The sequence below is a fragment of the Zalophus californianus genome, chromosome 4 (assembly GCF_009762305.2).
Source record: "Zalophus californianus isolate mZalCal1 chromosome 4, mZalCal1.pri.v2, whole genome shotgun sequence".
Taxonomy (NCBI): Eukaryota; Metazoa; Chordata; class Mammalia; order Carnivora; family Otariidae; genus Zalophus; species Zalophus californianus.
The window spans coordinates 55350990-55376227 of NC_045598.1; the positions used below are offsets into that span (position 1 = coordinate 55350990).

A 25238-nucleotide genomic window follows, 5' to 3' on the forward strand; every position below is an offset into this window, starting at 1 on the left:
AATCTTTATTTTCAGTTATTACCCACCAGTAAGAGAAAGTTAGGTTCACAGTTTTAGCTCTTGACACAAAAGTGAACTAGGAGGCAAATTTACATCCATCAGATACAACTAATGGACCAACTTTTTAAAGTTCAGGCTATCTTGAAAGCTTGCAACATACCAGATATTGCTGTATTCTCTAGTGACAGAATGCCAGCAACAGCTGACACTAAGTAGAACTTGTGAAGTGTTTTTAATAGGAGGTGTTTTCTCTATGTTGCTAAAAACCAAGGTTTATATAAACATGTTACATGTTTGGAAACAAGTTAAGATACTTGAAAGTCTAACCACAATGATTTCGGAGTGTGTATGTTGCAATCTCAAGAGGGGTCAATAGTCCATATGGACTAAATTAATACTTGCCTCTGGGTAGCAGGTATGTTTGTAAATATAAAATTATATTAGACATTAGCACCAGTGCAGAACATGCTCAGCATCATAAGATCCAAAACACCAGCACAAAAGTTTATCCATCATTAAAAACCAATTACCTCATTCCTAAGATGTCAAACTAGCAGGTAACTAGATTAATAAATCTAACCCAAATGAATAACTCTTGTACTGTACAATTTCTCTTTCAGAAGTATATGGGAGAATGAATCAGCTAAATAGAAGACATTTTATGATTTAAGATCTTCAATATTTCAAAACTGGACATTACCATACACAGGTAGAAAATACTGAGTGAAAAAAGATCTTTGAAACTATACATGAAAATTCCTTTCCTATTTACTAATAAATGTGGCATAAGATTTAAAAAAAAAAAAGATCCTAGAAAATGTGTGTGTTGATAATTCTCTCCATGTATGTTTTAGTAAGTGGTGATGCTCCCATTCAAGGAATCCATTAACCTAATTTTCTAATGGAGGAAGAGGTAAAAGATACTTATCACTTTCTGTGGAACAGTCATCGATCAAAATTAACAGCAATATAGGAAATTCAGAAACATAAGATTTTTGGTTTATATTTCATGGACGGTGCTGCTGTTCCAACCTTATAAAGTAAAGCTGTCTGCTTTCCAAATTCCAAAAATTAACATACTCCCCCATCTTACCATACAAACCAGTGCCCTTTGGTTTCTTTAGAAAAAGGAAGGATTAAAGGGTTGTTGATTATGGAAGATCAATTTTGATTTGGGACCTTCCATACACACAAATCATACTGAGTGGCCAGGCGCTTATTTTACACAACAGTTTAAATATTCCGCAGTAGCCAAATCAATTTGTTCCACCCACCCTTTGGAGGGGAAAAAAACCCAACACCCATAAAACTACTTCACTTGATATGATGTGTATCAACAATAAGTAGCTTAAACTTCCACCAATAAGGTGTCTGGTCTGGTTTTTAAAATGGGAAAGTCACACATTTTAAAAGTAAATATACTTGAAATTGTGAGTCAATTATAAATTTGAACCTAATGAACCATGCAGGAGCAAGGGTTAATAAACCAATGTGCTTTGAATTTGTTCAAGTACTGATATTTCTGTATATAAAGATTTAGCATATATAACAGCTATCATGAGAAGTGAAAAAAGGTTTTCCCCAGAAATGAAAATATTAAAACTAAGTTAAAATACATAAAGTAGTATTAGTATTCCACACAGCATAAAATTTGACAAATCAAAGTTTACATGACCCAGTTGACCATGTGTGAAAATGCAAAGCAGGTATTAAAACTGATATCATGTCCAATATTTAAAACCAGTTTGTAATTGGGAGAACATCTAAATCCTTAATTAAAAAACACAAATGAAGTGAAAGCTTTAAACTGGTACACACTGTTCACACCTATATTTCAAGTTTGGAAATGCATATTTGCAAGCAGCAATACAAAAGTATTCATGAAGAATGCATAATCTCTGAAAATTATGAAAACATCCCTGCTACCAATACATTTCTAAATACAAAACTGACTACCATATTGTTACTTCTGTGTAGCGAGAGAAGTTCATTTTCAAAACAGATAAAATTCAGTCTTTAGGTGTGAATGGTATGAATGACAGTCTTTTTTTTTTTTTTTTTTTAAATTCTTAAGTCGTTTGGGATCCTTAAGCATGCAAAACCTCAGATGGGAGGGTCCACAAAGGAACCAGGGTTGTCTTAGGGCATCCAGTTAAGCCAGAGCTGGGAATGCCTCAGGGTCATCTACATCAGGAGCAGAAGCACTTGACTGAAAAAGAAACAAATCAAAATTAACAATTCTCAAATCTTGGACTGCCAGTGTCTACATTTACACACATAACTCTAAAATACTAAGTAAAAACGTGTCAAAGCTTTACTGTTATGGATCAGAACAGGACTATAATTATTTGCAATGAGCCTTGTCCTGAGTGTCTATCAAGACCTATTCCTTAATAACATGAGTTTAGTTTTCTAATAAATCACATAAATAGATCCACATGGGATTGTATGTGGATTCTTTTTTACTATTATTCTCCTCACTTGCTAAATAAAAATGGCATCAATTTGAAATTCAGCCAGCTAAGAAACCTATTACGTGATTCATTCATCAGTGCTAGAAAGGGACCCAACTGCTATTTACACTTAAAGAATAACAACAAAAACATATTGAAAGATCCATATACACAACATTGACCTTTTAAAAAACCTGATGTTCGGAGGAAGAAAAAGAAATCATCACCCCATTATCATCAGCAACTATAAAAATCTGTATTAAGCTACCACTATAATCAAACATTGACAGACTTCAATCAAGCAGGTAGGACCCCAATTTGCGTATCAGGTGTTGAGAATTCAGAAGGACATCATTGTTTCCTACCCAAACCACAAGAGACAATGAACTAACCTAACCCAAAGGTTACTGCTAATACTTAAATAATATCTAGTCATTAACAGCATATACTTGGGCATCAAAAAGATCATAGTGCAAATTTATCAATTACCAGGGCTTCTATAAAAATATTTAAGAACTGGTTTTGTGTCATACACATTGTACAAAGCATTAAATTATAAAAGTAGGACAAAAATGAACTCAGCTCTCACACTGTAGTAAAAAAGAAAAAAAAAAATCAAGGAAAAAAAGTGCCAATCATCATCCAGTTAGTAGCACACAATTATGGACACAAATGCTATACTGAGAACTACAAAAGTAGCAAAGAGTCTAAGCAAAGGAACTAGACCTCAGCCAAAGCCAAGAGTTAACTTGGTTCCCTGTACCTAAATTTCCTCCTCTATAAAATGGGGCTGTCAATGTAGTAACAAGAATTAAATGTAATAGTACATAAAATACTTAGCACAGCACTATGACCAGCACCTAGTAAGTACCCAATAAACAGGTGATAATACAACTTTACTAGCAGCGCTATTCAGTTAAGTGCTTTAAAACAAAAATACAGCCTAAAATGTAATTCAAGTTCTTGAAAGTATACCTTTTTTCCCCTTCTAATCCTACCCTCAAAGGACTGTAAATCACTGCTAGGGCTGATTACCTGAAAAGAGGTCCTCAAATTACTTGAAAAAGTAAAAATTCTTAAAATTACCTTGTCAGTTCTGCTGCCACGGTTTGGACGTCCACCACGCCCACGGCCACCTCGTCCTCCCCTGCCACCACGTCCTGGGCGGCCAAGGTCTCCAAAATTGATCTCCAGCTGAGACGTTATATCATTTGCTGGCTTCCGGAAATGATGGTCCATAACCGAATCTTCAGCATGAGCCTAAAAATTTAAGAGCAGGCCATGGAGTGATTAATAGGAAAGCAACACTGCAAATTTCTAAATACTGAACTTTCTCTTAATCTGCACTTCATGTGAACAAATGTATCAACAAATAATAAAAACTGCCAATGCCACTACAGTTAATATGTAAGGCTTGGGGATCAGCTATAGTGATCTTAGAGGAAGAACCCCTTTCACTTTTAACTTTATAAGCTACAGTTGATACTGGCAAGTCTTAATTAAAGGTATATAATCAAACAACTCAAGTGGCTGGGCCCCATTTGAAATCTACCAAATCATAATCTTTGGGAGTTAAGTCTGGTAAGTACATTTTAAATATGTCCTTCAGATTAGATTCCAGTATGAACCCCTGATGAAGACTTTTGGATAGGTGGCATGTGAGGTCTCTACTGGTGATAAATAATGAATCACTTTTTAAGTTATAAAGAAAACCCTGGCTCTGTACTCTTCCAAGTATTACTTGGGAAAATAAAACTGTATAGGGGCGCCTGGATAGCTCAGTTGTTAAGCGTCTGCCTTCCACTCAGGTCACAAACCCTAGGGTCCTGGTATCAAGCCCCACTTGGGCTCCCTGCTCCACGGGAAGCCTGCTTCTCCCTCTCCCACTCTCCCTGCTTGTGTTCCCTCTCTTGCTGTGTCTCTGTCAAATAAATAAATCTTTAAAAAATAAAGAAAAAGAAAAAAAATCACATATTAACTTCTCAGAATGCTTTTCTGTTCATATGCAACTATTCTGTGTTCTTCCCTATAAATTGGAGAACTACAGATTCAAGTGAAACAAAACTTTACATCAGAGAACCTTGAAAAGCCAAGCACAAATAAATCCAAGCCTTAATTATAGACTGGTAACCTTAAAGTTAACATGTTTGTGAAATCCAGATCCTCCTTTGTATTTATATATAACGTACACCACCCCACTCTGAACAAAACAAAACCCAGTTTTACACTGCTTAATTCCTAATTTCTTCCTGTATGTTTGTGATGAGTAAGTTTTAAAATCTTCTAGTTGATAACTTTTCTTACACTACTTTATGTTTTAGTTTTTCTAAATACCGGTATAATCCTTTTCCAAAGGAATAAAGATTTTGTTCTTTCTAAACCTTGTAACGCTACATCTGTAACTATCCCTGAAAGTACCAATAAATTTTGTACTTATGTACTTACGTTTTCACCCTTTAATCATCTAATATCCAAATTAATTGTCATTCCTCAGTGCTAGGCCAACCTAATTTAAAGGCAGCAGAAGGTTCTTCTTAAAACAGCAGTTTTAAATTAATGTTTAAATGTAAATCCACAAAACCACCAGCAAATTAAAATCAATTATTTATACTAATTGTTTAATTTTTAAACGTTTGCTATTGCAAGGCAACAATACCAATTCATTAATTAGAAGCGTTTTCTAAGTTTCTAGAGCACAGAAGAAAAAAAACCTAATTGATATACTACTTAAACACCTCAAAGGCTTTACTACAGTAATATAGAGGAAGTCTGGATGTTCAGGGAACATCCCTTTAAAGGCAGCAAATAAATCTGCAAAGTTTTTTTTTCTTTTTTCCTAGAACAGTGAAATGATAATCAGGAAATAAGAGCTCTGGCTTCAGCTCTGTCAATTAACACCTTAATTCAGTTTTCCGTTTCTAAAGTTTTTTATTTTCCCTAACTATACTTATTTGTTTTGAGGATTAGGATACGTAAAGAGAAAGCACTTAAATATACAACAAACTTGAAGACCTATACATATTCAAAGACAAAACCATATATGCCAATAAGGTCAGATCTAAACAGGTGAACACATCAAAAAGGCAACATGAATCCAAACAAATAAAAGTGGCTTGGTAAGAAAAATATCCTGGTTTCAAAATTATTCATAACCAATTTCACACTTTAATTTTCAAAAATTTCTAATCATATATCTTATTATATAATAATTATTTCTGAAAAGCTCATTGTAAGACTATGATACCTAACCTGATGTCTACAAAATGCATAGAGACTTCAAGGCAATTAATGAATTATGTAAAATATATCAGTATTTTGTGAATGTGTCTTGTTCTGGAGAAAACAGTTCTGTCAAGACCCCAAAAAAGTTACAGATAATTGTGTCAAAAGTGCCTAAATACATCTTTTTCATATTAACCTAAGCAGTTTAATCATTAGTACAAATTAATCTCCCCAAGATGAACTTTCATGGTTTCTTTAATCAGGAATACTTTGTTTAACCCAGATACACAACACAACTTTATGTGAAAGAATTACCAAAAAAATAAGCAAAAGCATTCAAATGAAGCAAAATATTTTTTTCCTACAGGACTTGGCACTTAAAGCAATGTCCCCATTTATATTATTTTATGGAGTCAATGTTGTTTAAAAAAACCATCTATAAACCTAGAATAATATTTAAGTCTCTTCAACCTTGATTTTATTTCAAAATGTCCCAAGTTTGTGTCACAGCTATTTAAGAAAATTAACATACAATAGCTCATTGAATCTTTTTATTACAGGTTGCCTTAATAACATTTCAATTTAACTTTATGACTAAAATCTCATACTTGCACAAGCCCTAAATGATGTAGCAGTGAGCCATTCCTCTAACGACCTGCCCCAGGGACTGTTACCAAATCAAAAACCACCAACGTGTCTTTTTCAAATATTTTCATTAGTAAATTAATTCGCTGGTTCTTGTAAGACATCAGTCCTCAGAAAGGATAGCATCATTTATTGAAGAGTCTTGATCTTTACAAATGACAAAGGCAGAGTTTGAAAAACTGAATACTGATGAAGCCACTCTTAGCTTAAACCACATGAAAATGCAAATCTTTCAAATGATTCATAGGCAAGATTTTTAAAAAATACTACAACTTTGAAAAGACCTACCTTAAATACTAGTAATGTATTACACACAACTGACTGCTTTCCAGAAAAAACAAAACCACCACATTAAATACACTGTGGATGGACTGACGGACTACTTTTCTTGAAATACATGGTAATGCAGTTTATTTTCCTTTCTGAACAGTTTATCTACCCCAAATGATCCTATGTAAGTAAAGCTTTCATTTTTTATAAACATTATCCATGTGATATTTTAAAACAGGAAGTATAAATATAATTCAATACACATTTGAACATTTTCAAACACCACAAAACTTAATTTTACCTCTTCACTCTTTGACTTATGAAGAACAAATCCCTTCTTCCACTGCCCATCAGCACCTTCATTTGGTTTTCGGATATTAAATTCTACTTTTGCCCGGTCCTTATTTTGAATAGCTTTCCACTCATCCAAAGTCATTTCTTTTGGACCCTCTTCCTTTACTTCTTCAACTTCATTCTCCCTGTGAAAATATATTTGTTTTATAGCTGGTAAGGGGTTGATAAAATCATTAACTTATAATTATAAGGAAGAAGTTAATATTGGCTTATTGATAACCTTTAAGAGATTATCCAAGGACAAGAGGATCCCAGTCTTCTGTCACCCAATGGCTAATACATAACTTGGCGGAGGCTAGGAATTCAGTGCTTATTCAATTAGTCAAAGCATGGATAACTGAGAAATATACAATTCAACTTCATAAACTATGAAATCAACTATCAGTAATAACAACCTTGAACTGTCTTTACCCAAAATACACATTTCTTAAAGCTATACTGCTTTAAAACCATACCCTTATGTGATTAAAATATTTAACCTAGCTTCTCCTAAAGCACTTTTAATTTCCATAATTTCCCACAATATAGGACTTGTAACAAAAATAAAGGCAGTCATCTAGGATGCCTGTGAACAACCAAAAAGAACTGTTCCTTTTATCAACACTCAATGGCAAAATAATTTTAAAAGCAAAGTTCCCACAAATCCAAAATCCTGTATACTCCAAATTTTCAAACCAGCCTGTATATGGACAGGAAACTGCGGTTCCACTAGTATTGGAACCCTCCACAAAACACAGTTTCAATACTTAATATGAAATTAGTTATTTCCAAATACAATTCTCAGGATGTAACTTATATACAATCCTTTTCCCTTTTTATAAAAACAAAGCATGGGCCCAAGAATCCATTATTTTGGTCTAATCTCAACTTGCAATTGTCACCAAACAAGTTGTTTGCTATTTTGGGAGACCTGCTTCCTTCCAAAGATAGCAGGTGATTCAGTTAGCCTCAGAGCTCAAATATCTCCGCTCCATGCTACTCCTCACTGTTTGACAAATCCTATCTTAAAACTGCCAATACCAAGTTTACATTTAATTAGTGAGATCTTGGCTATCAATATCAAGTCCAACTCTGTCACTTTACAAATGAGAAAACGGAGGGTCAAAAAAAGGTCCTAGTTATTCCCAAGTCATGACATAGCCAAGAATAGAACTTGGCATACCTTTACCACGTCATGAAACCACAACACCTACCTTCAAAGGTTGTTTTAAGAATCAAATGAAACAAAATAAAAGTTCTGGGAATATGTATTAAGGGAGTTAATCAAAGTTCAGCCTGTGCTTCTTAAATTTATATTTCCACATGCAAGATTTAATGCTATATTCAGATTCCCCCTACTCTGGAGTAAGACTAGAGGCTGCTCTAATGTCATCATCTTGATCTTCTTTAGCCCAAATATCCCCAATTTCATTCCTGGGTCCTGAGAAGAAGATTTGTTTGCAATATGTTGTCAATACATCATTTCTTCTGATAAACAGTTATAATCTTTGCAAATCACTCTTAAGGTGATTTAAATATAGGCTCTTTTATTAAAGGAACAGTTGTGTTGGGCACTGTGAAATACTTCTGTTACTCTAAGGTTCATTTCAGTTGCCCATCATAATTTCATTGTTTAGCACTCAAAATTCTAACTTCATATTACCCCATGTTCAACGTATCACTTAATACCATGTATTTTTATCTAATAGTGAATCAATTGTTATTCCTTCTTCCAACAAACCTATGGAATATGTTATTACCAACAGTGGTTCACTATAGGAGCAATTCTTGGAGAAAAAGCAGAAAAGCATCCCCTCCCTGATTTAAATAAGCTCTGATTAAGAATTACAAACCCTAAATAATTGGTAATTTAATACTTTAAACCACAATACTGTAAGAAATGGCCAGCATGTAAATTCTGCTTGGGTTGATGGAAACTAAAGGAAGGCATTAAATTATTTCTACCAGCGTTAACGTGTATATTTATAATTCCTCCATCCTTGAATGAAAACTTCAAAACCAAATCTTATACTTAAAAACTCTGAAAATGAAAAGGATTAAGAAAGCCAGTGAATTAATAACATATTCTGGCCCTTGCTCTCCTCATACATTTTAAAATAAGCCAATAAGGCTATGTTCCAATTCTATGTTGATGGAAAAAGAAAAATTCAGAGAAATTAATTTTAAAATGGTCACATTTTCTAGTTTTAACTGTCTCAAAACAAAATTTATATAGTAAGAGTCCAAAGTACTTTGAACTGTGTGTTCTAAATTCTCTCTCTTCTGACAACCATTTGGTCAAATTTGTAGAAACCCCCAACTTTAGCTTCCAGTTCCCACCTATTCAGTGTCTCTGGACAGCTATCATCACCAGGATTATTCATTACAACTTCTCTACCAAATAAGATATAGCTAAGTAAAATGCAGGACATCTTATTCCTATTCTCCATTCTCAAGTTAAATAGTTAATTTTTGTTCTTAAGGTAAACAGGTATTAGCAAAATAATGTATTTTCCTTATCTTTTCAAAGATGACAATGATAATTTCAAATAAAAATAACCATTTCCATTTTTTAAACCATTAAAGCCTAATATACGAATGTGTAAAACACTCTTCTAAATAGATACTATTTGAGGAATTGGGTTACAAGCCTATTAAAAACCATCAAATAATAGCATTAAACCTGTACGTTATTTTCTCGGTAGAAACCCAGATTGCTTCCAATGCTGTGTGTGGCATCACCACTGTACATAAAACCACTTACTTATTTTCAGTGTCTGCAACTGGATGTTCTTCACCTTCAGGTGTTTCCTCAGTCACATTTGATTGATCCAAGTCACTGCAATTATAAGATATTTGTTTCTGAATGTATTTTGGGGACTCTCTAAAGAAAAAAGAAAAAGAAAATCATCTAGGTCCATTTACATGTAGCTTAAGGATTCTTTATACAATTTTAAAATCTTCACATTCTAAGAGTCTTCTCTTACTAAATTTACTTCCTAGTAGACGTCCAAGAGAAAATAATTCAAAAATGCATACTGATCCAAGTTATATTTCAAGTACTTTATTCCAAAAGTAGCAGGACAGAGTAGCTTGCTTTAAGACAAAGCTTCACCAGCCTATCAAAATTTTGTAATGACCACAAGGGTCAAGAGCTACAATAGGAACTATTAAAGACAGAAAATCAGAATCCCCAAATAACTTAAATGTATTTTAAGTTATTCAGGAAAAGTTACATAGCCATATGAAAAGAAAAACATCACATTTATTTAAATATAGAAAAATTGGTCATGTGACATGCTGTACTCAAACATATCCAACAAGATATTGTAAGGAAGTAGCTCTGAGATGAGAGCATCTGTTCTTGTCCTAAGGACAAGTAAAATTTAATAGTTATGGATAAAACTCTAATAAAGCATAAAATCTTATTTAAATATTATTTTTAAAAATCAGAATACCAACGTTAATTCATCTTTGACAGTTCCCCAGTTGTGAGATCCGCTACCTCCACGTTTGTCCTCATGCTTCAGGCCACTGTAATGTGAAAAAGAACTAACAAAACTGAGTTAACATAATACTCTTTAATTCTAGAAATTCAAATTTTGTTTTATTAAAGAAGTAGATTCACATGTAAAAATATAATAAAAACCTATATAAGACTTACGATCTATCACTTCCACTATGCCTATCAAATTCACGTTTGCCACGAGAATCAAATCCATCTCCTCGGCCCATTCCACGTCCACGGCCTCCTCGACCTCTTCCAAGACCACCACGGCCTCGGATAGGCCGGTCAATAATCGGTCTACAACAGATAAAAAATATCATATACTTCCAAGGTTTCCAGGGAAAAAAAGGGGGGGAGGAATGCATCCAAAGGCTCAAATGTAAAAACATATTTACTGGCTATAATTCAATGGCTAATTAAACACACGTTTTAGAAAATTCAAAAACAGTCTCCTTCTGAACACATAAAAGAAATCAGAACTAGGAAGCTCCCCCTAAAACAAGAAAATTATTTTTGTTTTCTCTAAAACTTTACTACTAGTGCCTATACTTTTTCATGATTATTCATATTATAATCCAGTAAAACCACTACACCTTACCAATACACTTCTAAATTAAACATATCTAACATGCATAATGAGTGAATAAACGCATGTAACATGCATAATGAGTAATCTGTTTTGCTATAAACAATTACCCAACAGAACTTTCCTGCTAACATCTAGGGATGCCAAGGAAAAGAAACTGACCATCGATTCAACTGAAGTGTTTCATTACCAGAAATCCAAGACTGAACACTAAAAATTGTTACCAAAATGTTCATAGTAGAACAATGAATACACTCATATTTCTCTGATAAATGTAACCAGCCACACTCCTACCTGGCAAATTATGCCCAACTTATAGCCTTGTATTAAGATATGACTCTTAAACTAACAAAACATTAAGAGATTAAAAAAAAATCTTGCCTATCAACTGAAAATTCTCCTCCTTCACCCTTTTCTTCAAGTGGCTTTTCAAATCGTCGTTCACGAGGTGGTCGCCTTTCTGGTCTCCTGTCAATTATTTTCCCTTCACCCTGCAGCTGTTGATCAGGTCTTCTTCCAACACGTCTTATTCCTGAAATGATAAATAACCTGCATAAGCAAATTATTTTTTGCAACACAAAAAAATTGGCAGACCACTGAAAGACCAAAAAAAAAAAGTTGCTATTCTTTCAATCTAGTAACTAGCACTTGCTGAAGAAGGCAAAAACTGGGCATCTCTATAAAGTGTAACAAAGTACCTGAGAAATTCCTATTTAAAGACCAATAAATGTTTCAAACTTCTATTTAGTTTGCCAAATTACGCCTCCCCCAAGGAATCTCTGTAACTGACTTGAAAGTCATCTGGGTAGCCATCATTCCTCTTTTCAAAATGCCACAGTCTCTTAATTTAAAATTCTAACTTTTCAGAAATTTTAGGCATGCTACATTTTGGCTTTAAAGATACCAAAAAGATTAACACCAGTAGCCATTCATTAATAATATCCAAGCAAATCAACACACTCACCAGATAAGGGCCCTCAAAAAAACAGTGAAGACCACACCATTTTACATGATCTGGAGAGAATAAAACTACAGCAGAGTAAAAAGAGTGATAGTTTTATAAATCACAAAACTGAAAGGGAAAGAGCATTGAGGATTACATCTCCATAGTTTCAAACAATTAACCAGAAAAAAGGAGTTTTCCTCAATTAGTTTTTGTATATGTAGTCACATATGCATCCATCCATATCCACACACACACAGTAAAAAAAAAACAAACAAAACATACTGCTATGCAACCACTAGGAAATAGTCGTTTTATTATAAATGGATATTTTTTTTTTGCCTTAACACGTATCTTTGTTTCCAAAGAATCTTTAAAAACCACACACACACACCCACACACACACACACACACACACACACACACACCCCTTTAAAAACAGTATTCAAGAAATAGAAACTTGTGGCACTAAGTAATGGCTGAAGCATTTACTGATTTCCCCCTGTATTACTTTTTTCCTGCTAGTGTCTGAGGCCCACAAAGGCAACCAGTATGCATTACTGGCCTTAAAGATAAGTAGATAAATTCATGACTGGAAAATTTCAGGTATGCTCTAACTCCCAAACCATAATTTCTGACAAAGTTAAAAAAAAAAAAAAAAAAAAGGCTGAGGAGTTGGTTTTATAACAAAATCTTAAATTGATTCAATGATTCTAAGAAAGTGACCCACCACCAGGATGCACCCCACATTCATTTTCTTGTAACTAAAGTCAAATGGTAAATATCAAACTCATAAATGAAATTTTAAGGTCCATGCCACATAAACTCTGACAGACCACAAATGTTAGATCTTAAGGCATCTTAAACAAATGTTGTCACAGGTATAGCATACTGGGGTGGAGCTATGGAACCACTCTTTATAATAATGATATCCAAGCCAAACACACCCAAATGTGAACAATGGCTTCCTTCCCCACCCAATATTCATTATGCTTTCAGAGCCTAAAAAATTTACTAAATAAATTTACCCAATGACTGACATTTAAAAATTCAAGCTTCTCTTAATCTAGTTACCTGCACTTGCAAACTCACTTGATTTTCAGTAGATTCCAGGCTTTGAATAAAAAAATTAAAAAAACACCTTGGTCTACACTCTTAGTGAAGTTCTGTGGTGTCAGTTCTCAAATTCTTCAAATGGACAAAAGACAAGCTACAAAACTCCTATAATATTAAATACATATATCTAAGGTATGTCTAGTATTTGCCAGCACCTATATCCAAAGGCAAAGAACACATAATCAGGTAGCAATTCTTCCCACTACAAGAGGTAGGGAGACTTTTTCCAGGTCTATATGTCTCCAATGCCCAGAATGCCGACTGACAGGTAGTAGAATCTGAAAACGAAATCCTTCTCATTCAACATTTTTCCATATTTATAAGCTTATGTTTTATGCAATTTAAGGTTAAGAGTGCTATATGTATTGCTGATCTAAAAAAGATGGTGATAGCTAATATGGAAGTTCTCCCAAGTAAAGAGTACTGAACGTTGAACTCTGTCCTGGTTATAAATTTATGAAATAATTCCCCACCTGTGCAACTTAAAATACTAGGTTCCAAGTTAAAAGCTTACCTCCTCAAATATGGGCTTTATGATCAAAACAACTGAGGGGTTTAAACCAGGCTTCATGCTTTGAGCATTAAAAATGGGTGAAACACAATTACCTGATACACTTTAGATTTATACATTAGATTCAATTTTTTTCACGCACTTTTTTGATTTAGTGAGATCAAGGAGGTAAAACTGAGCAAAAATCATAAACAACACAGGCCTGTGTTCCTTAACGCAGAAATTAAATAATTATTCAACTGTGCTACAGGTTGCTTTAAAATTTAAGATGACTGAACAGATATTTGGTCTAAACGATGTATAACAGGGCTTTCCAACACTCCTACCTTGAGCTTCTCCCCAACCTGTAATTTTAATACAAGAACTCTTTTGTTTTATTCACCACATAGGTTCTTCATTCCAAGCATCACAGAAGTTCTTTATTTAAAAAAAAAAAAATCCTAAACCAAAACCTAGCACCATTGCTGTGATTTTTAAAATTAGTTGAATGCTACGGAATTCAACGAAAACTCATGAGAAACAACTTCTTTCAGGAGCACGTGGCAGTAAAGGCTAAATTCAACTTTCAACATAAAAAGGCAACTTTAAAGATCCAGTCTTAGGATCCTACACCTACTTGCTACTGATCACGTACACTTTTTATCCTCAACTGTTCTGCTTTTTCGTCCACCACAAAAGACAAAACAGTAGTAAGAAAATGCAAAAAATCAGCCTCAAAACAATCCTGTGAAGTTTACAGGGACCTCTGGAAGCAACTATTACCCGCCAATGAATCCCGACCATGCTTCACGCACATGTGGAGAAAAAGCTACACTCAAAAGAGCTCTGCTGTGGCAAAAGTTGTGACAGCCTCTGCACTCAATTCACCACGAGGCCCAGGCCGGGCCACCACATGAAATACTGAGTGCAGGACGGGGGGGGGTTGTCGGGAGAGGACGAGCCTCAGGATTTCCCGCAATAACTAGTCTTCGTTCAGAATTCCCGCTTCTGCTTACTACAGTGTAAGCTTCTCAAAAGCTTAATTCACTCTAGCAAGTTAGTCTTTAAATATTTGAAGGAATGAGAAGGGACAATAAGGCACATGTGGCACCTGAAACAGTAGCTCACTCCACAGAACCTCGAACTACCTCAGGTGCAAACTCCGACTCCCAGCTTTTCAGTGGGGGTACTCCGCGCCATCGTGGGACAAGATGGCAGGAGAGAAGCCAACCGCACCTCAAAGCAGCACGCCGAGGGAGAGCTCTGAGCAGGAAGAAGCTGTTACTCCGTAACTACAAAAGCTTCAGTAAGTGGCCAGCCTGCCCGAACCTCGGTCCATGCGCTTGCCCGCCAAGGAATCCGGCGGGAAGGCAACAGCCTCCCAGGATTGCGAACACGCTCGAGGAGCAGCTTATCTCTGGAGCACGCTCCCCCGCTCAGGAACTGAGGCGGGAAGGGGGTGGCTCCAGGATCCTTGCAGGTGGTTTCAACTTGGGGCTACCACGCTCCCAGCACCTTGGCGGGACCTGGCTTTTGTCGTGGGGGTAAAACGTGAGGAAATCGGAGGCAAACTCTCCCGCGGACCCTCGGAAGTCCACAGGCAAGTGGTAGCCTTAAGTACCCTCGCTCCTTCCCTCCATCCCGGGTCTCCCCCACCTTCTACCACAGCTTTACCTTCTTTCTTAAGCGCCACGGGCGGCTGCGTCTCCTCTTTCTTGTCAGCCACGCCAACGCTGGGGGGCAGCGGGTTCTTGCGGTCTTTCTGGGACTCTTTACGCAGCTGTTTGCCCGCCGCGGTGGAGTTGGTCTGGGCTGCGGCCTGAGCTGCGCTCTTGGCCCCAGGGCCCCCAACGCCGCCCCCGCCGGCTTCTTTTTTCTTGTTCTCTGCTGCCTTCAACACCTCAAAGGGGTCCGATTCGTCGTCAAATAACTGGTCGAATCGGTTGGTGACCACGCAGCCGAAGCCTTCCTGTAAGTGCCCAGGCATGATGGTGGCTCGCCGGCGCGTTCCTCCACGGATTGCAGCGGGCCGCGCCGAGCCAAGAGCGCCTGCTTCAGCTCTTCCCACAAGATGGCCGGGCCGAGAGAGGGGGGTCGTCTTCTCTTCCGGCGCCAGGCACACATCCGGGAGCGGCCAGCGCCGCACGGCACTATGGGGTATGTAGGCCAAAGTCGCTTCTCTTGAGGCGTCTCCCGGCGCCAAGACTACAATTCCCAGAATGCACGGCGTGACAACTCTTCGCGCGCGCCTAAGAGGCGGGACCTCACGGAGGGAGTGGAGCGTGCGAGCTGAGGGCGGGGAAGCGCGGTGGTGGGCGGAGTCCTGCCACCTGCTCTTGCCACCCTCAAACTCTCTGGGTCTTCAGCTACGCCGAAAACAGGAAAACGTGACGGCGTATTTCGCTCGCGAAAGTTCTCTGTCTTCAGTTTTACTCACCCCGCCTCCATTCCTGGACTAACTTTCCCCACCTCACCGGGAAGGTCAAGGTGACTAGATTTTACAAGTGGGGACTCGCAAACTTCCAGGGCTGGAGCGTTGCTGAGGTACCCCACTGGCCTCCCGAAGGCAGGTCCCGATCTGTTCCAAGTCCCTAGCTGCCCAGGTGCTGGAGTCGCCCTCTTGCACCGCCAATAATGAATCGAGACTCTTCTGTTTAATGTGAGGAGGAATACGCTTTCTCTCGCGGGGACACGAGCTCGGTTAGCAGAATTAATCGAAAAGACAGGTTGAACTATCGCAGGGGAGTGTTGCGCGCCTTTCCTGGGTGTTGCGATGGGTGCTTTAGGGAAGTCAATCCAATTGTCCATTAGTGTCCGGCAAGCTAAGGATTAGGTGTTAGTAAAATGTGCTCAAGAAATAACATTTTAAAGCATCCGAGTGTGCAGGGTGCTGACAGATGCAGTGAGGGGAGGAAAATATGTCAGCAAATTAATTGCCGTTACTAAAAGCATTGATATTAATTGAGAATATTAAGGTCCATTAAGGTAATAGATGTCAGTGCACATTCAAATATATTTGGTAACACTCTTAAGTGTTTAAATATATCACCATAATTTTTCAACCTTTTCCCATTTACACAAAGTAAAAAGTGCATCTCTATGTTCCAGGTGCTATGAATAATCTTAATCTCAACAACAACTTGTTAGGTAGGTAGTTTCCTCTTTTCACAGCTGATGAAACCATTTCAGAGGTGAAATGAGTTACCAAGTTCACACCTCTTTAAGTGCTAATACGAGGAGGTAACCCAGTCTTCTAACTCCACAGTGAGACTGTTAACATCAACTTTTAAATCCAAACTCTGCCTTCTGATAGAAGTCAGTCCAGTATTAATTATTTCCAATCTTTAATAAGATTTAAATATTGTTGCATGTCAGGCAGGGTATGTAAACATGGCTGAATATAATCTTACCAATTTCTGAGATTTTAAATCAATTCCTTAACAGGGAAAATAAAAGAGTCATAGCTCAGGCATGTGGCAGCAAGCCTGGTAGTTTTCTAGTTTCTAACACCAGCCCCACTCCTCAAAGTCACTTATTTCTCTGTTGCCTCAGTCCCTGCTACACACACTCCCGTTCTACACACACACATCCCACCCCCTTCCACAAGCTCTGATTCTTGTGGCTCCCACCAAGACAAAAGACAAGGAGTTTTTGACAGTACTCTTTATGCCCCTTTGAAAATACCTCAAGGGCAATGTCCATGCTTTAACAAACCCTTCCTCTTTACCATGGCCTGTTAACATTTGCATCTTTGAGACATCTGCTACAGCTCCTCTTTACCTCTTTCTGGCCACTGCCACAACAACAATAATGAGAGCAAAAACTTGACATTTTACTATGCGCTTGGTGCACTTTACATGTTTGATTCCATTTCACTCTTTTATCAACTCTCTGAGAAAGTTCACGTATTCCCTTTTTAAGGTGAGGAAAATGAAGTACAAAGAGACACTAACTGGGGCATGGGGTAGGCCTATCCTTAGTAATTTTTATCTTATGTACAGATCCTCTGTTTCCTCAAACAGATCTTTATGACCACCAAGTGTTATTACAATAAGAATATTTACAGTAAGCTACACAGAGGGGAATTGTGTGGCTATGAGTTTCTGAGGTTTACTTATGCTCCTTAGAGAATTTTACCTACTAATATAAAAATAAGGATAAACATTTGAGGAAAAGGGGAGAAATTTCTAAGTACTTTCAACTTCCTTCTCTCCCTTTCTTCTCTCCTGGAATTTTGGTTAATCTGGGAAGGTTTTAAAGCCCACTTTTAAAGTATACAAACAAAGCTCAAAACGGCAATTCTTTCACACCTCACAATCAGTTATTATTTTATAAGTAATTATTTTCACTAATGTTTCCTTCTCCTAAGAAGTTAAAATAGTCCTTGAAAATAGTTAGAAGTTCCTGCTGCTCTCCATAGAGAAAAATATTGGCTGAATAAACCTCAAGGGAGGAGGAAAGGAGACTTTTTGGCAAATCTGTTACAAATCAAAGGCTTGAGTTGTAAAGTGACAAGTGATAAGACACCACTGATCAGCAACGTAGCCTAAAATATCAGGACTCTAGCAATGCTTGAATCACATGTTGTTCTCTGAAAAATATTCATACAACTTCAAAGCTGTATCTTTAGCAAGCTCTCTAAAGAGTTTTCTAGCGATAAATCCTGAAAACTACCCAAATATCTCGTTTAAAATGTTGAATGCAGTTACCTAATGTTAACGAAACTGAGAATAAGAATATTATACATCCTTCCAGTCCTCACTGTAAGGATTTTAATACTCAGTTCTCAACCACATTACAACTTGTTTCTACCCATTTCTTAATAATCTCAATCACTTATCATTGTTGTTAAATTAAAATAATAATTGCTTACAACTACTGTAATTGGAGCATTTACGATGCTCTTGACATCTTGTGCTAAGTTCCTCACATGCATTATTTCCTTTAATTCTCAGAACAACATTATGAAGTAAATAGTATCATGACCTCTACCTCCCTTTTACATATGGGGAAACTGAGGTTAACTGCCTCTCCCAAGTTCACCTTGCCTGGAACAGTTCAGGAAGTCTGACCTCACAGCCTGGGCACCCAACTATTACACTCGTGAGGGACATGGCAGAGGGAACAAAGTCTTTCAACTTTATATTGCTATTACATTTTAGCAAAGTAAAACTATTATTATAACACTTTGGGGGCACTAGATATAGGCAACACATAAATGTAAATAAAAGGCTCTAATTTTTAGTGCACTCTAAATACATTGTGCATTTTTAAAACAAAAGCAATAAAGATGGTACTTTTGGAGAAAGGGGCAAATCCTCTGTGTCTGAGAATGCAATGCTAAGTATAAAATTGCAAGTCTGTGCTCTTGCTAAAGTTAGAATATCAAAGCTAAAAATAGAAATATTACACTCTCTATTTTGCCACCTCAAAACTTACTTTGAAGTTTGATCCTCTTAATTTTAAACTTCCCTTCCTTTTATTCTCCTGCATTGTACTCTTAAAAAAAAATTTACTGAGATATAATTCATACGCCGTATATAATCCACCCGTCTGAAGGGTTCTATTCAAAGGTTTTTGGTATACTCACAGAGTTATGCAACTATCACTACTAGCTGATTTTAGAACATTTTTATCACCCCAAAAAGAAAACAATACCAATTAACAATCACTCCCCCTTCCCTCCACCCGCAGCCCTAGGCAACCACTTATCTACTTTCTGTCTCAGATTTACCTATTCAGGACATCTTATATAGGAATTATATAACATGTGGTCTTTTGTGACTGGCTTCTTTCACTTAGCATAATGTTTTCTGGGTTCACTCATATTGTAGTATGTATTAGTACTTTATTTTGACTGAATAATATTCCATTATACAGATAGACTACATTTTAATCATCCATTTACCAGTTGATGAACATTTGAACTGTTTCTGTTTTGGGACTATTATAAGTAATGTTGTTGTGAATATTTGCTTACAGGGCTTGTGTGGACATGTTTTCATTTCTCTTGTATATATATCTAGGAATGGAGTTGCTGGATTATATGGTAACTTTATGTTTAACATTTTGAGGATCCAAACTGTTTTCCAAAGAGGTTGCATCATGTTACAATCCCACCAGCAATTATGAGGGTTCTAATGTCTCCACATCCTCACGAATGCTTGCTTTGTCTGTCTTTTTGACTGTAGCCATCCTAGTGAGTGTGAGGTGCTATTTCACTGGAGCTTTGATTTGTATTTCCCTAATGGCTAATGATGTTGACCATCTCTTCATGTGCTTATTGGCCATTTTTGTATCTTCTTTGGAGAAAATCTATTTAGGTTCTATCTGGTATACTTATCTTTTCATTATCAAGTTATAAGAATTCTTCATATATTCTAGATTTCAAGTGCCTTATCAGTTATATGATTTGTAAATGTTTTATCCCATTTTGTGGGCTGACTTTTCACTTTCTTGGCAGTAACCTTTACAGCATAAAAGCTTTTAATTCGATGTGGTCTTTTGTGGTGAAGTCCAATTTATCCATTTTTCTTTTGTCACTTGTACTTTTGTTGTCACATCTAACATGACTTTGCCTAACCCCAAAGCACAAAGATTTACATCTGTGTCTATGTCTTCTTTTATCTATTTTCATCTATGTCTTCTTCTAAAAGTTTTATAGATTTTTTTATAGTTTTAGCTTTTACATTTAGGCCTATCAACCATTTAAAAATAATTTTTTGTTTCGTGTATTCCCCTTCCTTTTTTTCAAATTTTATTTTATTTTATTTTTTTAAGTAGGCTCCACACTCAGCGCAGAGCCCAATGTGGGGCTTGAACTCACCACCCTGAGATCGAGACCTGAGCCAAAATCAAGAGTTGGACGCTTAACTGACTGAGCCACCTAGGTGTTCCCCCCACTTTTAATTTAAATTAATTTTGAATATGTCAAACCAAAAAGAAGAACTTTAGAAGAAAAACAAGATACTGTTATTATTCATCTTATTTACAAAATTTTTATTTTGGACATTACGATAAATAGCAAGTTTTTAGGCTTAAATACATCCAATGAAGTTCCAAATGCATCTGTCTAAACCCCTTTGAAAATAGAAAATATGGTTCACACTTAATACTATCTGTTCATTCTAAGAATAGACACTTAATTCAACAATTATTTATTAAATAAATACCCAGCTGTGTGTCAAGCACTATACGGAGCCCTGAGGATTCTGTGGTGAACAAAACAGGCAAGGCTTTCATTTTCATGGAGTGTACACACTGGTGGAAAGAAACAAAGAAAAAACAAGCAAATAGATACATCACTAAGATTATTTTCAGAATGATAAGTGAGAGTGTAATATGAGGGAGGGTCAACTTTTTGGATTACATGGTTGGAAAGTCTTTGAGCTGAGGTCTGAATCAATGGCCAATAGCACCAGCTTTGCAATGATTTGAAAACAAAACAAAACAAAACAGAAGGAACAGTGAGCAAGACACCAAGAGGTAGGAAGTAGCTTGTAGTTTCCAAGATAAAAAACAAGAGTAAAACCAAATATCTCTGAGAGTCTATAGGCAAATGAGCACATGTTTGGGATGACAAACTGGAAAATAGTTCCTGACGTGAATACAAACTTAATTAAGACTGTGTATGCCTCCAGTTTCCTATTTAAAGAGGAATCCTCAACTAATGTGGTAATAAAGTTTAAAATTTAAATGAGGAAAATATTCTGTAATCAAAATTAGTGTTTGTTATTCTAAAGAGGCCGGATCAACACATTCTTGAATTTTAACCTGATGCCTTAGGCATTGAGGACAAAGGCATTCCCTACTTGATCCAACTTAAGGGGAACTTAAGGCATTTCTTCTTGATCTAATGGGAACTTAAGCATTGCTTTTTTTTTTTTTTTTTTTTAACTAAGAGAAGGTCACCCCCTCTCCATACTCCAACTGTTGTTGGCTTCTGTGAAGTGGATTAGAGGCAACAACACCAAACAAAAATTGTCGGCAAAAGCCTTCTTCATAGTGATATCATATTTATCAGGAGTTACCATAGAGCTGAGATAGAATATATCTGGGTGTTATCCCTAAAACTGAAAAATTAGGAGAGATAATTATAAGCACAATGCTCAACCATAATAAACACTTAATAAATGATAGCTATTATCTCAATAGCTTTGGCTGATCTTCAGTGATAACTACTCTTGATTGCTAGCTGGAATCTCTTAGGTTTCTGCAGTTCCCAAGGAAACAAACGGTAAGGGTGAAGGAGATGAAGCCTCCATGGTTAATGTTCACAGGAGGAGATTATATGTAGAAACTTCGGAGCAGGGGCGCCTGGGTGGCTTAGTCGTTAAGCATCTGCCTTCGGCTCAGGTCATGATCCCAGGACACTGGGATGGAGCCCCACATCGGGCTCCCTGCTCAGCGGGAAGCCTGCTTCTCTCTCTCCCTCTCCCCCTGCTTGTGTTCCCTCTCTCGCTGTGTCTCTGTCAAAAACAATAAATAAAATCTTTAATTAAAAAAACAAACAAACAAAAAACTTTGGAGCAAGTTTCGTGTATGCAGAAATCTCAGGTTAGGCACAGATCTGGGTGTGAGGGCTACGAGCTCTTGCGGCCCACCACCACCACTGGGAGGTTCTTCCTTTCTCTAGTGCCAACTTTGTAGAAATTCTGTTTGAGTTTATTAAGGGTATTCCTTTTAAATTTTAATCTGGAGTCTCTGATTGCCAAGAAATTGCATACAAAATTTTGCATATTCCCAGGGTAGAGGTTACTTTCATCAGATCTTCTGAAGCATTTAAGAGCAAATCTATAGAGATAGTAAGTAGATTAGTGGCTGCCTAGGGCTGTGGAGGAGACGTGGGGAAGACTGGGCAGTGACTACTTATGGGTATGGAGTTTCTTTTAGGGGTGATTAAAATGTTCTAAAATTAGATTGTGGTGATGGTTGTAGAAGTCTGTAAATATATGGAAAAATATTGAATTGTAAACTAAATGGGTGACTTGATGGTATGTGAATTATATCTCAAAAAAATTTTTTAATAGTAAGCATCTAAGACATTCAAAAGACTAAGAACCATTGCTGTCTGGCATAAACCCCTGATCATATCTTGTTTTCTAATCCCATAAACTCACAACTGTCGTGTTCTGAGTGCTTACTATGTGCCAGGCACTGTACTAGGTGCTTTGCACATATTATATTATCATATAACAAACTTTGAGGGGGGATTCTCATCCACACTAAATGTGAAACCAACAAATGATAAAACTGAATTTGAATTCAATTTCATCCAGCTCCAAACTCATGTTCCTTCTGTTATGCCACCAGTACTTTTCAATTTTTTTCTAAGTATCCGTAATGGCTAGAAGGGTACCATTTTTGAAAGCAATGTACAGTATTATTGCCTTTCCATTCTGCTCTAATCAGTCATTACCTTCTAATAGTTCTTCCCATTATCTCCCAGACATCCCACTCCCCCGCCCTCCCGCCCCGCCATGACCAGCACTCCAATGCACAGTATCTAGGAGTATCACTCTATCTGGTGGCCTTGACTTCAAATTTCATCTGGTCTGTATTGCAGATCATGTCATTCCTAGGCTTGACAGCTCTTCCCCTATTATATATAGGATAAAGTCCAGAACCCTCAGCAAAGCACTGGAGGCCTTTGATAATCTGGTACTACCTTCTTTACAGCCTCCCACCCCATGCACCCTAACCCTCAAACCCTATGGGACTAACTCACTCTACCCCATGCACATGCTCATGCTCCATATCCTTTAGATACCTTACAAGTCACACGCTGTTCCAAGAATTCACGTGGCAAATTCCTTCTCATCCACCAGGTCTCATCTTGAGTTCACTTCCCGTAAGAAGCCTCCTCTGACCCATAAACATAATGTCCCCCTGCCCTACCATGTGCTCTTATATTACCCCTTTCTACCTCATTTACACTACTCACCACACTGCATTAGCACTGTCTATTTACCTCGTCCAGTAGTTTGTAAATCTTTGCAGTGGGGCTGTTGAGTTTAGCTGTTATGCCCCCAAGTTCTGGTGCTTAGCACATAAATCTCCCTATTGAATAATGTGCCTCTTATATCCCATAGGATTTAAACTCTTATTTCTCGTGCCTAGCATATTTCTATATCCTAAATATCTCTTCAGTGATACTTCAGGCATTTTGAGCATTTACAACATGCCGGGCACAGTTCTAAATATTTAATATGGATGAACTCGTTTAAAACTCATAATAGCTTTGTGAGGTCAGTGGTATCATTAACCCATTTTACACAGGAAACCTGAGGGACAGAAAGTTTCAATAACAAGTGGTGTGACCTTGAGCAAGTAAATGGCAAAACCACAATTCAAACCAAGTACAGTTGACCCTTGAACTACACAGGTTTGAACTGTGTAGGTCCACTTACATGTGAATTTTTTTTCATTAACTACAGTATAGTACTATAAATGTATTTTCTTTATGATTTTCTTAACATTTTCTTCAGCTTTATTTTAAGAATACAGTACATAATACATATACAAAACACATGTTAATCAACTTTTTGTGTTATCAGTAAGGCTTCCTGTTAACAGTAAGCTCTTAGTAGTTAAGTTTTGGGGAAGTCAAAAATTATATGCAGATTTTTGACTGTGGGGGAGTTGGTGCCTCTGAGCCCTGAATTGTTTGAGGATCAACTGTAGTCTGATTCCAATATCTGCACTCTGACACTATGCCCTGTGGCCTGTGTGTCTGTCTGGTGAGGGACTGAATAAATAGAATCCTTTCCAATTTCTACAGGAATAAAAGCCCAAGAGTCCTGAGCCTATTTAAGGAGGGATTAAGGAGTCTGTGTAAGGAGGCTCTTAATTTCTCATTGATTTCATTGAGAAGGGTTGAGATACTGTGAGAACTTCAGGCACCTTCCAGGCAGTATACGCAACTGTGAGTTAGCAGAGCCTGGGCTTGATCACCAGGGCTGTGTAAACTTGACTCTCGCAATGGGCTGATGTGGGATTAAAGGCCCTCCCATCAAACCATCGCCCCACTTTATAGCCTTGTGTGTGGAGCTCAGTTCTTAGCCTCTTTAACATCAGTTTCTTGTCTGTTAAATAGAGATACCGTTGTTTGGATCTTTTAGGATTGTGAGGACTCAGTGAGTTAAGACATGAAAAACACTTAGAGCAGAGCATGCAATTAAGTGCTCGAGGAGAGAAAAAGAAAGAGGAAAAAGTGTTTCCCCTTAGGGAAGGTCACTAACACCAAGTGGTCCTGTCAGTGGTTTGTAAATAGCTGCCGGCACCTTTTCTAAATGAGTAGAAGAGGAAGAAAAAGGATCCACACTTAAGTCAATTCTTTGCTGCTTTCCATCATTTTGGGGATTAAAGGTTAGGAGGAGAAGGCCATTGTAAACTTTTGCTAAAGGGAAATGTTGGTACAAAACACAAATAAATAATCACCTAGGGATTCTCCATAGCTCATCAAGAAGTGCCTGACCATGTATTTATACTTAGAGTATCTCTCTTTCGAGGAATTTAAGTCGCTTTTAAAAAAAAATTAGAACCTTTTTAGCTCAAGGGGATTCTGAATTCTGTTAATCATTTAATGGCTATGTTTCCTCCTTTCCCTCAATCGCCTTTTTCTTCCTTTCCTCTCCAGCTACAAATTTCCCTCACAAACTGCTTTTTAAGAT

The 25238-nt window shown here is 37.1% G+C and overlaps 1 protein-coding gene across 4 annotated transcripts; it reads right to left on the reverse strand.

The window, feature by feature from the left end:
• Nucleotides 1-1726: 1726 nt before the first annotated feature.
• SERBP1 (SERPINE1 mRNA binding protein 1) lies at nucleotides 1727-15665 on the reverse strand. 4 transcript variants are annotated; one of them, XM_027604106.2, is made up of 8 exons: nucleotides 15241-15665; nucleotides 11399-11549; nucleotides 10588-10728; nucleotides 10386-10475; nucleotides 9688-9807; nucleotides 6892-7069; nucleotides 3540-3713; nucleotides 1727-2209 (listed from the first exon to the last, which is right to left on the reverse strand). In XM_027604106.2, exons 1-8 carry the CDS (start codon nucleotides 15551-15553, stop codon nucleotides 2153-2155), a joined length of 1224 nt encoding a protein of 407 aa, XP_027459907.1. In that variant the 5' UTR covers nucleotides 15554-15665; the 3' UTR covers nucleotides 1727-2152. The 4 variants fall into 4 exon arrangements, with proteins under 4 accessions (XP_027459907.1, XP_027459912.1, XP_027459922.1 ...); XM_027604111.2 differs by having other exon boundaries at nucleotides 10386-10457; nucleotides 15241-15662; XM_027604121.2 differs by having other exon boundaries at nucleotides 9688-9762; nucleotides 10386-10457; nucleotides 15241-15661.
• Nucleotides 15666-25238: the final 9573 nt, after the last annotated feature.